At 42.9% G+C, this 16,773-nt stretch overlaps 1 protein-coding gene across 2 annotated transcripts in view; it reads right to left on the reverse strand.

The window, feature by feature from the left end:
* Positions 1–229: 229 nt before the first annotated feature.
* The window catches only part of ACSBG2 (acyl-CoA synthetase bubblegum family member 2), a 25,857-nt gene continuing 9,313 nt past the window's right edge, over positions 230–16,773 (reverse strand). For both annotated transcript variants that reach the window (XM_019557082.1, XM_019557081.1), the window contains exons 3-15: positions 14,404–14,483; positions 13,577–13,824; positions 11,585–11,673; positions 10,950–11,070; positions 10,163–10,243; positions 8,850–8,999; positions 8,125–8,301; positions 7,153–7,334; positions 6,710–6,943; positions 5,855–6,072; positions 4,216–4,355; positions 2,479–2,725; positions 230–450 (exon numbers count right to left, since the gene is read on the reverse strand). In XM_019557082.1, the coding sequence (XP_019412627.1) occupies positions 335–450; positions 2,479–2,725; positions 4,216–4,355; positions 5,855–6,072; positions 6,710–6,943; positions 7,153–7,334; positions 8,125–8,301; positions 8,850–8,999; positions 10,163–10,243; positions 10,950–11,070; positions 11,585–11,673; positions 13,577–13,824; positions 14,404–14,483 (2,083 nt within the window). In that variant the 3' untranslated portion in view covers positions 230–334. The remainder of the gene's footprint in view (positions 451–2,478; positions 2,726–4,215; positions 4,356–5,854; positions 6,073–6,709; positions 6,944–7,152; positions 7,335–8,124; positions 8,302–8,849; positions 9,000–10,162; positions 10,244–10,949; positions 11,071–11,584; positions 11,674–13,576; positions 13,825–14,403; positions 14,484–16,773) is intronic.

Raw genomic sequence — 16,773 nt, forward strand, 5'->3', positions numbered from 1 at the left:
CCTTTGGTGGAAAAATAAAGCTATGCCATGGTTTTTATGATACACGTACCAAGGCATTCTAGGAACTATTTTAACAGTTCAAGTTATAAACTTTTTGCCAAGTCTGCTTGCAACCTCCTTCCCCTCAAGTTAAGCTGCTCACCAACACTGGCATTAGAACAAAGACGGGCAATGCTGCGCTAAGGTACTGTAATGGAGGAAAGAGTACAGATAAAATGATTGAGAAGGATTGCGTTGTAACTGAGTCTGGTTTTATTTCATCCTTCATTTGAGAGGCCCGTGCGTGCTGGTTGAGAATGGGATGTCCTGACGAGACCCAAAAAGAGCTCCACGTTTACTGTCGAAGAGAATTTTCTGTAGAGGTTGGAGTTTCCGCATCAGTGTAGAACCGGTCAATTTGGTCTTTGTACATCTTTGCTACAACAGGTCTTTTCAATTTCAGCGTTGGCCCTGTAAGGAAAGAGAGCACAGAATTGTCGCTGCTTGGTGTTCTGTACACAGCGTTATCTCCATTTGCACTTGTGGAAACTTGGATTAAACTCGAGTCCATTGAGCCTAGGACCTTAGTGTACACAGTATAATGAGCTGTACAGCTGTTGATCAGTGGGAGCAGTCACACCCTTAGTCTAGAAACCTCTGGCTGTCCCCTATGTGCAGAGCTGTGACTTGCCCCTGGAGGCCTGGTGAGCAGAGGTGGAACTAAAGAGCTTTAACTGGAGTTACCACTGGAGGGCTGGTGAGCTAGGGCAGGTTTCTATCCCTGCTCTACAGGCAGGGGTGAAAGGTTCTGGGATACTGGAGGACTTCAACTTGGGTAGCACATCTGTGGGGAGTGGCCACACCTTAACAGATCAGGAGCTGGTAGTGCAGCTCAGAGAGAATCCTGCCCCAGAGTGGCTTAGTTTAGAGTGGTGTAACTCTGAGCCACATAATGAGTGCTTAAAACCAGATTAAGCTGTTAATGTGCAGACAGTTCAGGAGTTAAGAGCTCCAGGACCCACCCAAAATTATATGCAACAAAAGGTTCTGAAGCGCAGGTGATTGTGATCAAAAAAGTTAGCAAGTTCCAGGCACAGCCTGGAAGGCACAAAGAACACTGCTGATGAAGCAAAAACAGCAGCAATGCTGCCAACTCTTGTGCAGAGCTAGGGAGGAGAAAGCCAAGGCTTAAGTAGCCCGTGGTCACAACAGAGGTTTACTTAAGTTCTTTCAGGGTGTCAACAGGCTACAGTTATTCCTGGCTCCTGGTGGACTGGTGCCTCCCTCCACCCATCCAAGCACCACAGCCCTCTGTACTGGAGCCCCAGACTACCATTCAGGGTCTTTGGGCAGAAGAGATACTGCATAGAGCATCTTCAGGCAGCTTCCTGCAATCCTCACGTAACCCATTTCAGTCTCTTGGGCTGCCAGAGCCTGTTACAGGAATCTAACCTAGAGAGACAGCGTGATACTAAATCTTCAGCTTCCTACCACATAAACAATGCTGTGGGGTTAATTGTGCCAAGTGGAGGTTTTCAAATTGGGGATTCAAATAAGATTTATTTTACTCCTATTAAGTTGCAGTCTCATAAGTTAATTAAAACAGATTTGTAGCTAGATAGCCTTTATGCTAGAGTTCTTACTTCCTTTTCCTAGGGGGTATACTATGCATTACATTTAATGTAGTTATTTTACCTTTTTTTCCCCCCATGCTAGAGTGAAGGGCATCATTTCATCATCAATTACTATAGCATTAAACTCTGTTCATGTGCGTTAAGCTAGATGTATGAAAATATTAACTGGAATTGAATCCTGCAGAAATACTATATGGCATCAGTCAAAAGCCCAGTGCCTGTGATGACTTTGCAACCAGGTGCAGGAGAGGCAAACTGCTTGGGTCTTGCACCATCAAGCCCTTTATGCAGGATATATGACCTCTTGTGTCACATTAAGCTTGACCACAAAGTTCAAGCATCTCCTATCCCATTATTTTTATTTTATCAAGAGAACTAAGCAACCTATAACTAACAGCAAGCTTGATAAAGATTAATGGATTCAGCAGGTTTTTAAAGGATTATTTATGCCTGAACATGTTTGACACACAAGTTGGATTTTTGTTTAATCAGATAGAAGAAAGCCACTCGAAGGAGTAAAACATCATTTAAAAAAAAAAAAGCAACCCCCTTCTCTTTCCCCCACACACACAAAAGAGCCCACAACAACAACAACCCTGCCCTGCAGATTTCATAAAAAAGTCGTTGCTGCCCAGCTTCCTCAAGAATCACCACCCATGTCCAGCATAGGAGAGCAACTGTTGGTCTGTGCAAGACTACTTTAATCACACATGACTATGGGGCAGCAAGGGGGTGGGTTGGATAGTACCATCCAGTTCTGAGAACCTGGTTGCCCAGTCTGTTCAATATCTACCAGTGTGGTCACAGTGCATATCATGAGAAGTTCTGCACTGGCAGACTGTTTGAAAGAGTCCAGATCACTCACCTAGCTCTCCACCAGAGACAGAGAAGTCCTTTTCCAGAATGACCCACTTCTGCACTTTCTGTGCATTTGAAACTGCTCTTTCATTGACTGATGAAATTCCCTTCTGGATAGCTGCATAAATGGCTTTGTCTTTGCCACCTACAATCTCAGAGACTTTTGTTGCTTTGCTGCCTAGTTTGAGACAGTATTCTATAGCTTCTGGAGTGAGGTCATCCTCTGGTTCACCAGTTTCTTCGTTTGCTTTGCACTACAGAAGGAGAAATTAGAATGACTGAAGGGAATATTCCCGACATAGTTTTGCATTGGAGCAAGTCTTAGGACCGCGCATGAAGTTACTACATTTTACCTCTTCTCTCCATGCTTCCCATCCATGCCCTTAAGTGGCCAAACTAAGCAGACAGCCAGAACCACCACTTTAAACTCCCTAGCTCTACCAAGGTAATAGAAAAAAACTTCAAAATAATACTAGTAAAAGACAGTTTTAAAAGCCAGGGGTTAAACAAAGCTGCACCTCATTACCACTGCAGAGATAATGAATTTGGAAGAATAGAATGGGACAGGGAGGAGGGGAAAAGCAGCAGGTTGTTTTTTGAACCCAACTGCTTGCATGTCCTTCACTTCTCCAACTTCCTCCTATTTGCTGCTCATGCATGGGCTTGTATAGAACTGACTGCACATCAAAAATCATTAGGTCAAATCGGCCAGAGGTGCCCAGCTTGCATCATGCATGCCACATGGCGCAGGCAGCCTCTGTGCATGGCGTGTGATAGATTGGGGAGAAGGCAGATAGCTTAAAAAGGCAGACTGGGCAGGGAACAAAAAGGCAAGGAGCAGCAGCTCAGGCATTGGAGTGGCACTTAGGAAGGGCATAGGACTGGTTATTTTGGCAGACATGCCACAGAGGTTTATCTCCATTCTGTCAAACAGGAAGGCAAGATCAGGGTTTGCAAAAAATCAGCAGTGTTACCTGTAAACAAGTTCCTCATAAGATTAGGTACAGTATGTCTAATAGTGGGATGCTGCCAAGCGTCTTTACATGTTGTGCAATGGCTCAAGGGTGTTGTAGGATCATACTGTGGGAATTGAAACTTTAAAAACTGACAGGGACAAACCCTTTAACTCAGGGGTGGGCAATTTTTTGGGCTGGAGGGCCACAACCAGGTTTGGCTGAGGGCTGCATGCGCACACATGCTGGCGCTGCAGGGGATGCTCGGTGTAAACAGCTCCTCCCGCCTGGCACTGTGGCAGGCCCCAGGCTGGGCTGCTTCCACCCAGCATCCCCCACAGCACCTGGGGGGCAGAATCCAGCCCTGCAGGCTCTGGGCACCACCTACAAGCAGAAGCTGGGGCCCAACTGTGACTCAACCAGGGCCTGTGGGGCCAGACACTAGATCTCCCAGGCCACTGTGCACTGTTGGGTGGGAGTACTTCCAACCGGTAACCCCTGCGGTGCCAGAGTCACTGCCTGCAAGCAGATGCTGGGGCCCCAGTATGGCTCACCCGGGGCCTGCCAGTGCCAGCTGCTGCCTCTGGGCCGGATAGAAAAAAATCAATGGGCAGGCTGGATCCAGCCTCTGGGCTGTATTTTGCCCACCTTTTGTTTTAAATTCAACCAGAACAGCTTTTCCTCTGGGGTAAAGGCAAACACAACCTGTTCTTTGGCTACTTAAACAGCCAACTTAAAAAAAGAAAAACAAACAAACAAACAAAACAAAAACACACAGCCACTCTCCGTACCTTCAGTGTTAGCAGCATAGAAAGGAACTTAGCTTTGTCTCCAACCAACATAGCATTACTAATTATGGGAACAGCCTCCTTCACAGCATCTTCAACTGGAACAGGAGGAATATTCTCACCTCCAGCAGTAATGATGAGCTCTGGAAGAGGAAAAAAGAATAAAGCTGTGATCATTCACTACATTTCTCTTTTTTCAAGTGTTTTTTTTGTTTAGCCTGAACTTTAAGTGTAGATTTCAGACAGCCAAAAACGGCCCCTCAAGTGTTGCAGCACCCATCTCCAATAGACAACTTGAGCTAGGTAGCATTTTAAAAACGCCCACCATGATTCAGCGAGACTATACAGGCAGCAAGGTGAACCCAGTTTAAAATATCTACTGACCACTGTACTAATTAAAACACAAATGAACAGAGGTAGCTTCTTTGGAGTAGAGTTCTTCATTGAAGTACTGCAGGGTTTAAGACTCAGCTGCACAATTTATCTGCAGTTTACACAGGAAGTACATGGGCTATGGTAGAAAGCATGTACGTCAAGTATTCTCGTATAGAGATCGGATGATCCTCTGGCTTACCCTGGTCCTAGGGAGGTGCCAGGAAGAATGGTAGGTTTGAGTTTGAGCTGTTGCTTGGGATCATGATCTGTGTGCATTGCCGAGCCTTCCCTTTAAAAGGCCTGTTCTTGGACCATGAAGCTGCCACTCCCCAGGCAAGAAAGCAGCCTGTTTAACCTGCTCTTAGCAGAATTTGTGGTTGTGGCTGGCTCCAGACCTGGACGGGGGCCATGGAGGCAGATCTGTACCCAACTGTACCAATACAGGGCTGCCTGTTTTGTATGTTGAAGAAACAAGCCCTGCCTTGTTCCTCTGAGCAAGGTAGACAGTTCCTGTCTTTGTTCTTTTGGATCTCTCAGGTATGGCACTGGCAATGTCCCCTTGCTGTGCAGAGTGCCTCCCAAGTACTAGGAGCCAGACAAGAGCAAAGAGGAATTTAGATCTTAGTGACCTGGCTGCCTGCCTGCTTTGATCCCAACACAGAACAGAAGCAGAACAGGATTTTCCCCAACTTTCCAGAGCTTGTGCCACACTGCAAAGCTGCATAGGACTTCTATAGGACACACTGGGCCACAGATGTAGTACACAGTTTGGGGTTTTTGCTTTAAAATTTAGTTTCCTATTGTAACCCCAGCTTGTTTACCACATGTCACGCTATTAAGTTGCATTTACAAGCCACTTCCAGGAACAGCTATACTAGAAACCACCTTTGCTAGAAAGTGAGATTATCATAAGCTGCCTGACTAGAACAGCAGGTTTAAAATGGGAACAGTTACCATGGCAATCAAAATCTGATTTCTAGCCAGACAAAACTGGCTCTCATCCCAAATTTTGAATGTCTTAACTTTTCCTACCCCTCTACCCCTTTTGCAAAGCTTTCTCCTGTCATACTGTATGCCACACCAATGATAGCAGAACACCTTAAAGAAAGCAATACAGCAAGCAAGCATCTCAGGACTCACTGGAGTCACCTTCCCTTCACACCTGTCACGGCTTGCACAGGGAGACTTGTGGTTAGCTTTCAAGATTTGACAGATCCTGTGTGATGAAACCCATGATGAAATCCCTGTTAACTGTTCAGAGTGATACCTTTAATCCTTCCAGTGATGAAGAGGAATCCATCCTTATCGTGTTTGCCAAGATCACCTGAGTGTAGCCAGCCTGCTTCATCAATTGCCTCTTTGGTTTTGTCTTCCATGTTCAAGTAGCCCATAAAGACATGCCTTCCTGAGAAACAGATCTCTCCATTGCCATCACTATCCGGCTTGTAAATCGTTGTCCTACAGCCTGTAATCTCCTTTCCACAGCTAAAACAGACAGAGTCTCTTTAATGTTCAGTAGCAAAAGAGTTATTTGGAGATTCATATCTAAACGTAAACTTTCTGAAGTCTTGTCACACCTCCTCCAGCAAGGAGTTTATGTCCCCAAGTCCCTCCTTGTGTAATGAGATCTACAGAGGATTTGTCATCAGTGTTTGGACACCTGGTGTTTTCAGGCTGTTTGTGAACACCTGATGTTGAAGAGTCTGAACAGGTGCACTTGTTCTGTACAGTAGACACCACCTTGTGTTACCAGTCCCAGAGTAATAAGGAACCTAACCTGTACTAACATTTTCTGTAAGGCAGTACCACTGAAGGAGGGCCAGAATTGCTATTTGTTTGCCCATGGTTCCTGCTACTCCCACACAGTCATTCTTCACAAGCGTCTCCAAAACAAACTCACTAAGCTTAAAACACGGCTATTTTTCATAGGTAAGTGGCAAGTTTAACTGCATGGCTGATGCACAGACTCTCACTAATCCTGCTTTATTAATAGTGTGTGGATGCTGGCAGACTGAAGAAGACAGTAGCTGCATTAGGATGCAGCTTTATATCAGCTAATGAAACTACTTTTCTGTGCGGCATTAGTTTCTTTCCAAAGCCCAACTCAAGTTAAGAAATTTACCTAGTGATCCTGAATGCATGTGGGAGAGAGATCGTATGAGGTCCAGAGCTCTCACTCATGCCGTACAACTCATACACAGGAATGTTGAGACTCAAGAAAAACTCCACAGTCTCTTTAGTAATTGGAGCAGCCCCAGTGTAGCATTTTGTGCAGCGATCCAGTCCAAGAGCCTTGCGAACTTTTTTATACACCAGCTGTTTGGCTAAACGGAAGTTCACTGGGAGTTCATTAGACCTTTAAGAGAAGATTTTAAAAGATGCACAAGTTAGTCAAGACCCCTGGCTGGAAACTTCTTTGATAATCACATTTCTGCTTAAAAATAAGATGTGTCAACTTTTACTACAGACTATTAGTTAAAAAGACCCATGCCTATAACATCTGACAGCACAAGGCAGTTCAGAAATCCTAATATACTGGTTTGAAAAAGCTGCATTTATTTTTACCCCTTCATCCTTTTCAGGTTGGTGTGTAATCCTACTTCTTTAGCCCATGCTGCCACTTTTCTTCTGAGCATAGAGGATTTTGAGCCCACAGATTTCATTTTTTCTTCCATTTTCTCCCAGACGCGTGGAACGCCCATAAAAGCAGTTGGTCTCACTTCCCGTAGCGTGTCTACTAAGGTCCCCTAGGTAGAATGAGATTTTTAGGCAAGATGATTGTGTCTTCCCCCTACACATCTTAAGCCACAAATCAATGGATTGTTTATAGTTACCATCTACGATCACATTTCTAAACTTAAGCATCTCCATGTTGCAATTCCACTACACTGTTCCCCTCCCCTAAAAAAGGGAGGGTAAAGGCAGCTCTTTTCTGGGACCCTGGTGAGTGATCTAGCCCCGAATCATCAGAACTGGAAACTCTTATTTCATCAAGCAGGCAGAATCAAGATGGGGTTTGGGGCATTACACGTGCTTTGGTTTTCCAAAGCTAGAAGTTTGTTTGTACTCTTTACCTAAGCTTCAGATTCACCTGTACCAACAGCACAAAGACAAGAATTGGATCTTGTTTGTCAGTACCAAAGTTATGAATCTCAACATCTGGACAAGGCCTACAGGATATTCAAATCCAGTGCTGCAGCCAGGTATTCGGAAGAAGGTGCATTATCCATCCTCCAAGACTACCTTAAAAGATCGCAGTAAGGTATTCTTTAGCAGAGAGTGTGCTTAGTCACCTTAGTCAGGTCCTGAAGCAAAACAGGAGGCCAGAGTTCCTTGTAAAGTCTATATTAAGAATCTGTAATGTTACCAAACCAAAGTACTTGTTATACTTGGATACAATACAAAAAGATCTCCAGATTTTGGCTGCTGGATACAAACTAGCCTAATTTTTTCAGCTCTTGACATGATTTATTAGAGACCTTTAAGCATCAGCTTTGACACCAGCTTAAAAAACGTGTTAGACTATAGAGCGTTTACCTTCAGTGCATCTGGTTGAGCAAAGAAAGTTTGTGCACCAAATTTTATTGGCAGCCAAATATCAATCATCTGAGCAGCAACGTGGCTGAGGGGAAGGTAGCTGATCACCATTTCCTGCTTTACTGTAGCTTCTGTCAACTGCACGTACTTCCCAGCTGCTAACGCAGTCCATGTTATCTACAACAGAAACATGGAGTTAGTGTTAGTGACAATTGTTCTGAATGCATTTGCAAGGCACAGTAGAGAACAGCTGTTGTCGCTATCTAAATGCATATGCTTTGTATTTAATCCTTTTAGAAGTGATGTTTAAAAGAAAAAGTTTCAATTTTTAGTCTCTCTAGCTTATTTAATGTAAGGTCTGGATCCACCAAGGTTAGGCTGATTTCAGATACTTCAACACCTGCTGTTGAAAATTAACAGTGGCTTTCCCTTATTTCCCCATTCTCACAGGGGACTGAATGTAGGTTGGGAAAACTTTACACAAACAAACAGACACCCAAGAACATCCCCCCCCCCCCCCCAAATCTTGTACGGCAAGAGGTTTATTTCATTACAGGGTATTCCTGTATGGCCTAGACGAGCTATTAAAATAGAGCTCTTGTCAGAATATTTTAGTGTCCACAGTTCAGGCTTCTCTGGCACTTAGCAATGCATTTTGGGATCTCATAATGGATCTCTCCTGCTGCCTTGAATTAAGATTTTTACTTGTCTGAAGGAATACTTACATTATCATGACTGAGCATAACTCCTTTTGGCTGCCCAGTTGTTCCCGAGGTATATATTAGCGTACAGCATTGGTTTGGTTTCTGCGAGGCAATAATATTATCAAGCTGGGTGTCTGGAACATCATTGCCAATGTTCATAAACTCACTCCACTATATTAAAAAAAAAAAAAAAAAGGAAGAGCTTAGTCAGGTTTTATACCATTTCTACATATAAAACTGAACTGTCAGGAGGGGGAAGGGGCATTATTTGAAGATATTGTTTTTTTAGATACTTCACAGCCATATAAAAATCCAAGTGTCCTTACTTAATATATGCAGATTTTCCCATTAAGAATTTCCTTCCATTACAATATGGTTTTTAACAACTAGGACTTGAGATGTGGCACCAGCCCTGTAACTTTTTCTCTGTTGCTAAGGAAGTGGGGCCAGGAAAAAGTAAAAGAGAAGATGCTTTGGGGAGCGGATGTCAGTGCTAAGGAAGTGTTGTCTTGCAGGACATGAGCAAGACTAAGAATTACTAAGGGTATAGTGATATCTAAGCATATAATGGACATCCTGATTTATAAAACAGAACTTGGAGATTTCTTCAGAAACAGCATTGTTATACTTGACTGGGGGAAGGTGGCCTTCCAGGAAGGTTTAGAAATAGCAGTCTCTTTTGCAATCATTTATGCAAGTGTAGAATAGGTGAAGTCTCACACATCACATTATTCAGGTTCTCATTTTGAGATGTCTCCATCCATTTTTCATCTGTATAAGCAATTATTGCAGTTCATCCTTTGAGATACCATAATGTAGGCAAAAAGCCCTTCATTGAAGATGAAGGCCTCACAAGAACCAGCCTTCCATGGTGATAAGCCACAAGAGATTGTCATGGTACTGCTTAAGTTTCCAAAAGAGGCTTATGCCAAGAAGTGATCCAATATCCTGCAATCTGGAATGCTTCCACTAACTTCTCCACTTCAAAGTGTGGGGAGCTGCATGTTCTCAAAGTGTTACAACCTTCAGTTTGCCATGTTGTCAAATAGTACTCTTTGATAGATGGAGTGAAATGCCAATTACAAATACTTCTAATTGTTACTGGGTTCCAGAATTGCACAGCAGATACTACTGAAGTGACCTCTTACAGCACGAGTAATAAAACATCCGAATCCAGTTGCGGTTGAAAGCAGAGATAGCAGCCAGTTCTGGCACACTGTAGTTTCATTGAGGGAGTGGTGTACACCAAGAAGTGCTGACTTACAAGAGAGAATTAATTATAACCAGATATTCAGTGTTAGACTAGTTCACTTAAATTGAATCTCATTACTTACAGTGTAGAGGTTTGGTCTCTTCTCCTTTAGCTCTTCATTATACACAATAATGGCTTTCAGAAGAGGGAGTTTGTGCTGAACCTGAAACAAAGTCAAATATTAAAATAAGCTGGTGTTCCCCCCCCCACTCCTCTTCAGCCGGACATAAGCAAAAATACAAAGTTCCCAGTGTTAAAAGACATTTTCATGGACAATTGAAAAAGGCAGCTCTCTACACATTGTTTATTAAAAAATTTTGAACTAACAAAATGCTCCTGATATATAGTTTCATAGTTTCTAGGGTCGGAAGGGACCTGAGTAGATCTAGTCCGACCCGCTGCCATGGCAGGAAAGAGTACTGGGGTCAAACGACCCCAGCAAGGTGTACATCTAGCCAATATATTAACCACCTACTAGATATATTATTAATATATAATATATAGAAATGCCTCCCAACAGCTTAGAAAGCAGTTATCCAGACTGAAACCCATTGCCAGATGACTAAATTAATCTTGGCTTGTGGCACTCCACAAACTTGAGCCGTGGCTATGCCTTGAAACCAAGTGTTCAGATTTCATTCTAACTAATGCCCATCCAATGAGGAAATGTGCAAGTAAGGTCATTTTTATTTTTTAGGTGCTAGTTGTCGTATTTAAAATTTGTAACCACCATGTCATTCTAATCCCCGTTCTGTCTCTGCATCCAATCACAGGACAACAACTGCATATTGGCTCTACCTTGGATTTTGGGTAAGATAGCCAAGCAAATAACCAGTAGCCTCTAAACATAACTGTAAAAAAGTACTTACTTCTAGGATTTTCTGCAGCTGTTTCTGGTTCTCCACAACCAGGATATTAGCCCCACAGTTCTCTGCTACATACTGGCAGGCATCAGGGGAGTTTGTAGTATAGATGCCAACAGCAAAGCCACTATAATAGAAGTAGAGTGAAAGGGTAAACGAGCTGAAGTTTAGGCATGCAAGAGCTGGCCCAAGAGAGAAGGCTCCATAAGCTACGTCAAAAAGATTTCTGCTTTCGTTGCCTTGCAACTCCAGCACTAGTGATATATTCTTGAAATTTAGAGCTGAAATTCTATTTACCAACACTGAGAGATGGGGTGAAGTGACAAAATATTAGATGGGCCAAGCTGAGGTTCCATAAAAGGTATAGGCTCAAGTATTCCCCGTTCCTCCCCACCACCTCATCTTGGTGCACTGCGCAGCAAAAATGGTTTTCAGACAAGCACATTATGATGAGAGACCTCTACAAGTGAGCAAGACTAGAGCAAGCATCTTCAATAACCAAGTTAAACCATCTCTAGCTTTAGGTAAACTAAGTTTAGATTTAACTGTCTTAGTTACAAAAAGCAGTGACCGTCAAAACCTACTCTGACGTAGCAATTTAAATTTGCAGTAACACTTTGAAGGCTAAATTGGTTTCTTACCCTGCAAGGATAGCGCCGATGTCTGCAATGAACCACTCTGCAGAATTAAATCCCAGAATGCCGACACCATGGAAACGCTCCAAGCCCAACTGTAAACAAAAGAAGCTACAATTTTACTTCTCTTTAAAGAAAAACATCACAAGCAAGTTAAGAATCTCAACAAGTCATCAGCAGAGGCAGCTGGCTCTGGGTACCTAGCGTCCACCTAATCAATACCAAGAAGAAAAAAAAAAAAAAAGGAGGATCAAACCACTATACAAGAGGATTTAGATAGTAAAAAACATCCTGAGACTTGCTACCAAACATGATTTATCAACAAGCAAATCACCTTGGTTTTGTTCTTCAGGACCTCAGCACTAAATAATATTGCAGACCCCAAGTATCCTTCTACTTTTGCAATACGCAGACACAATCTAAGTGCACGTTGCTATGTCCACAAATAAAAAGGCAGGAGTGCATGGTCTAAGTGTCTTTTATTTATTTTTTCAGGTTTCGGTCTCATGAAAAGAGAGGATTTGATCCATCAGATAAAAAGAAAAAGCTTGGCCATACAGCTCATGTAAGGTGGTGTCAGGCAAGAATGTGTAGTTTAGTGAGAAATCTAAGCAGTGATTTTAAGTAGTTTTGCCAGGCTCTCATACAAGCAGCCTTTTCTTTACAGCTCACCTTTTGAGTTCTCCAATTCTGAAACTGCTTCCAAGGAGTGGCGAGAACAGGAACTTTAGAGTGTGAGCATTGTTAAGGCAAAAGCCCTTCAGCTTGTATTACTTAAATCTTCCCCCCACCCAACATGGAGAAGGGTCAGGAGGAAGTGGAAGAACCATTCCTAGCTCTTGCTGAGAATCACCAGATTACATTGAGGTGTGGTTGGTAGGTTTTTGGCAGTTCTGCAATATTATTGTGGGTAGATGAGGAAAGTAGTTATGCAAGATGTAATAAATTTTAGAACGAGTTACACCAGGTTTGTAGCTTAAGCTGAATCCTCCAAGGGATTTTTTCGTAGTAATGTTTCCTTATACAAAAGCCTATAATTTGAGGGTCTTATGCAGGCCTTTTCAGTGGTTGTCAGACTTCCAAAGTGAGAGTCCAGAGCAACTCTTAAGCTCATGCCAGATTGAGTCACTTGAATTCTTTAGCCCTAAAGAAAGAGTCCTCTTCCCACTCAGCTTGGCCAAACTGTAATACCTGTTGATGAGTCACAGAAGAATCTTAGAAATGAAGGGCTGGAAGGAACCTCTAAAGATCATAAGAGTCCAACCCCCCTGCTCTGGGCAGGAGTACTGTTGAGATCAAATGATCCCAGCAAGGTGCCTGTCCAGTCTCCTCTTGAAGACTTCCAAGGTTGGGGACTGCACCACCTCCATGGGAAGTCTGTTCCAGCTTCTGGTCACACTTACCATAACGTTCTTCCCTACATCCAACCTGAAGCCATCTTCAACAGTTTATGGCCATTGCTCCTTGTCCTCCCCTGGGGCAACCTAGTGAACAGTTTCTCTCCGCCCCCAATATTCACCCCTTACATACTTATAGAGCCACCAAGTCCCCCCTCAGTTCTCTTCCCCAGGCTGAAGCATCCCAGATCCCTTAGCCTTTCTTCATAAGGTCTGTCCTCCAGGTCCTTAATCATTCTTGTGCTCCTTCTTTGGACCCTTTCAAGATTGTCCACTTCTTTTCTGAAGTGTAGCACCCAGAACTGGACACAATACTCCAGCTGGGGTCTCGCCAGCACTGAGTAGAGAGGAACTGTCACTTAGCCCTGCTCACAAAGCATCGGCTAATGCATCCCAGTACGCTATTAGCAATGTTGACTACAGCGTGACACTGGCGGCTCACGTTCATCCTGTGATCAACCATAACCCTACTCTTACTCTGAAAGATTAAAGGTAAAAGAAATGTGCAAATTCAAGATATAACCAGAGTACACACTTTCTAGTAGTCAATAACGGAGAGGTGGACAGGCTGGCAAATACAGCTCTGCAAAGGCAGAGATACCTTTATAAAGCTTTTTGCTGCCTTCCGACATTCAGTATAGTATTGCTTATAAGTGAACTTGATCCACTTGTCATTCTTCTTCGATGCAAGAGCAAAATAATCGCCATAGTTTTTAACCGATTCCTGGAATAGCTCGTGAACAGTCTTTGGTGTTTCACTGCCAATGCCACGTTCATCCATCCTCAGTTTGACCTCTCCATCCCTCTGTGTAGTCCATAGGCCAGAGGTAGGAGGCGGAGAGGCTGGCGCTTAAGAAAAATAAATAAATAAAAGGTGTTAATGCAAGCCAAAACACTTTTAACCTGCCACTATGGCAATGCGCATTTTATAAAAGCGAGCGTCAGATCCGAGAACAAGTGCCAAGAATATCAGTCCAAATTCTCTGTTGTTCTTTACTTTGATACTATTCTGTTTTAAGCCTGAATTTGGAATGGATGAAACCTGGATGTGTTCAGACTACTCCAGGTTTAGTTCTCATTCACTGCTCACTCCAACGGATTTCACTTGGCCTCCAAGGAGGGCAACGTATTCAACTGTCCCCGACCCCCAAGCTTGGCCGCTGCGGTAGTGACTGTAAATGCTCTCCCGCAGAACTTTGGTGTGGAGTGTAAAATGTGTACTGTATTGCCAATCAAGCACAAAATGAATACTACTATATCCAAAGCTGAAATCCAACACAGTTTCTGAGTAGAGTGCCCTGCAATTTAAGTTTCTGCTTCCATTTACAGAATATCTGAAATTGCCGGCTTCCAAGTTCCTGTAGAGATCAACTTATTAAATAACAATCCTATATAGATAGTTGTAAATTTTTATTTTTTTTTGCTCACCTTTGAACATGAACATCTCTTTCTGAAATTCGTTGGTCTCAGTCTCTTTAGTTTTTATGACACTATGGTCTTCAACAATTCTGCAAGGCAACAGTAAGCTCTTTAAACATGGACTATCTATATTGACCTAGCAGCATGCATATTCTTACCATGTCCCCTCAACCCTCAGACATTCATTTTAGAAAAAGATTCAATTAAACTAAGCTCTGACTGCCAAAAAGCCCCAAAATACTTACATTCCCAGCTTTCTAGATTTAAGTCTGCTTTGTTATTCATTTTACCAGTTGGGTCTTTAGTGGAGGCCAACCTGAGGAGAGTCCCTGTCCCCAAGAGTTTACAATCTGAAATGTCTTTGTGGTCAAAAGAGTTTGACTGCAGGACTACCTGCATTCAGGCGAGAACAAGATTACCTGTATTTCAGTATACATGAACCAGCAGTGCTAGGCTTGGACGACTAAGAAAACCATCTAAAAATCTTTCTAAATCCACAACTTGGTAGAGCAGATGCCAGAAGCCAAATGACCTCCATCAGGAGCAAGGGAGATGCAGGTCTGCTGCTCCTCTCCTGCTAGAGAAGCCAATGTAAAGACACTAAGCACCAGCTGTTATCTTTCCTCCTTACTACCCCGAGTAGTGGCCAAACCAGTAACATCCCCAGGAGAATCCAGCTTCCTACAGGAGACTGCGGCTTGAGCACAGGTTAATTCACAGCCTCCAATACTATTTTAGTACAACCTTTAATGTGCTTTTGCCATCCCTAGTTAATAATGTGATGCAACTATAGTACCAGATGCTTCAGAGGAAGGTAAGAGGACTCCCTTGACAGACAAACCAGACCAGAGGGCCAATTTATGACCCTAAGCAGTTAGTGGCTGGCTTTTGCCTCCAAGCATGAAGTTTTCCAAGCATGTTGCACTCCCTTGTGTGTGGTCATGGATATATATACACACACACACACACACACACACACACACACGATTCTAAACTCCATATGGCTGAGCTATTGAACTCAGTAATATCTTAAGTTTCCCCAGTAGCCTACCACCACAGATCTTTAATTACTCCATACTCCAATCCCCATCTTAGTATCCTGGATTTTTTTGTTGCAGGTAGCTTTTAAGAGCCAGAACATTTGGGATCCTTACATTATGCAGTTGAATCATGTTAATCATTTAAGTAATGTTTGACCAATCTAGACTTGGATTGGAAACTCTTTGGAGTAGTAAGTAGTTCTGATTTAAAAGCTTAATGCAAGACACTTAGGTGGTCCTCTTCCTAAAGGAAGATTACTTTTCTACTGTGGATCTAAAGACCTTTAGTCAACACTGTCCCTTAAAGCTTTTGTAAGTGGGCAATGCAAGAACTCCATGCGATGCTTCTGGCTATAAAATAGGAATGGAAAGGCTTATTGTTTTTCCTCTCCAAAATAGGTTTGTCAGATATTCATTCCCTTCCCTCATTACCCTGTTCTCATAATGTCCTGCCTTTGCTTGAATGGACTCACCAAAATGAGGGCTTCTCCAACAGTGAATTACAGCTACATGTTTACTGTCCTGCTTTCGTATTATTCACATGGATGGCGTTTCTCCATACTAGCATGCAGAATCAAATAACCTTTAAACGTTAAGATGATATACGAGGTAGGGAAACGATGATTACTGTCCACCCCCAGGGAATTAAGCTTTTCTATCTTGCCTCCCACACAAGCTGTCCCTAGAATGTCACCTTAGCTTGTTATGCAGGCAAACATTTCTTCATGTCTGTGCTGAACCTTCACTTTTCTTCATAACAGTTTAGGTGTGCGCATGGGAGGGGAGAAGGGGGCAACAGGAGATTCTTTGTGCCCTACTAAGCACCTGTCCACAGTTTTGGAGGGTTTTCCCCAAGTGTCTAATGTAGAGAAATGAACCAATGTCGTCAGTCTTCTAGAACTCACTAGACATTTATGACGTCACTAGCATCCGAATTCTACTTTATCCCCAATACCAGATGACTTTGTTGCACACACACAAGACTGCACACTTGATGTCAACAGGCTCTGCTATTTCTATAGCAATCATCAGCAACATTGCAACAGACTCCTAACTTGATTCTAGCAAACATTTCTACCAGCAGAATTGGTCCCATGCAAATTTCTGTTCCTAATTCAGTCTTAATTCTGCTCCAAATCTACAGCTTCCTTCTTTTTGTAAGGGAAGTAAAATGATCTGTTTCCTGGAGAAATGCACAGTGCCATTACGGGATGCTGTGTTCATATTATTTCATAATTAGCAAGTTTGCTCATATGTAGGAATAACTATGTGCCAAACTGCACCAACAGGCCAGATGCGCTTTCATCCCTACTAAACCTATAGAAATGGAGGGGGCATA

This window comes from Crocodylus porosus, unplaced genomic scaffold, assembly GCF_001723895.1.
Source record: "Crocodylus porosus isolate Cpor-Errol unplaced genomic scaffold, CroPor_comp1, whole genome shotgun sequence".
In the NCBI taxonomy this organism is placed as follows: domain Eukaryota; kingdom Metazoa; phylum Chordata; order Crocodylia; family Crocodylidae; genus Crocodylus; species Crocodylus porosus.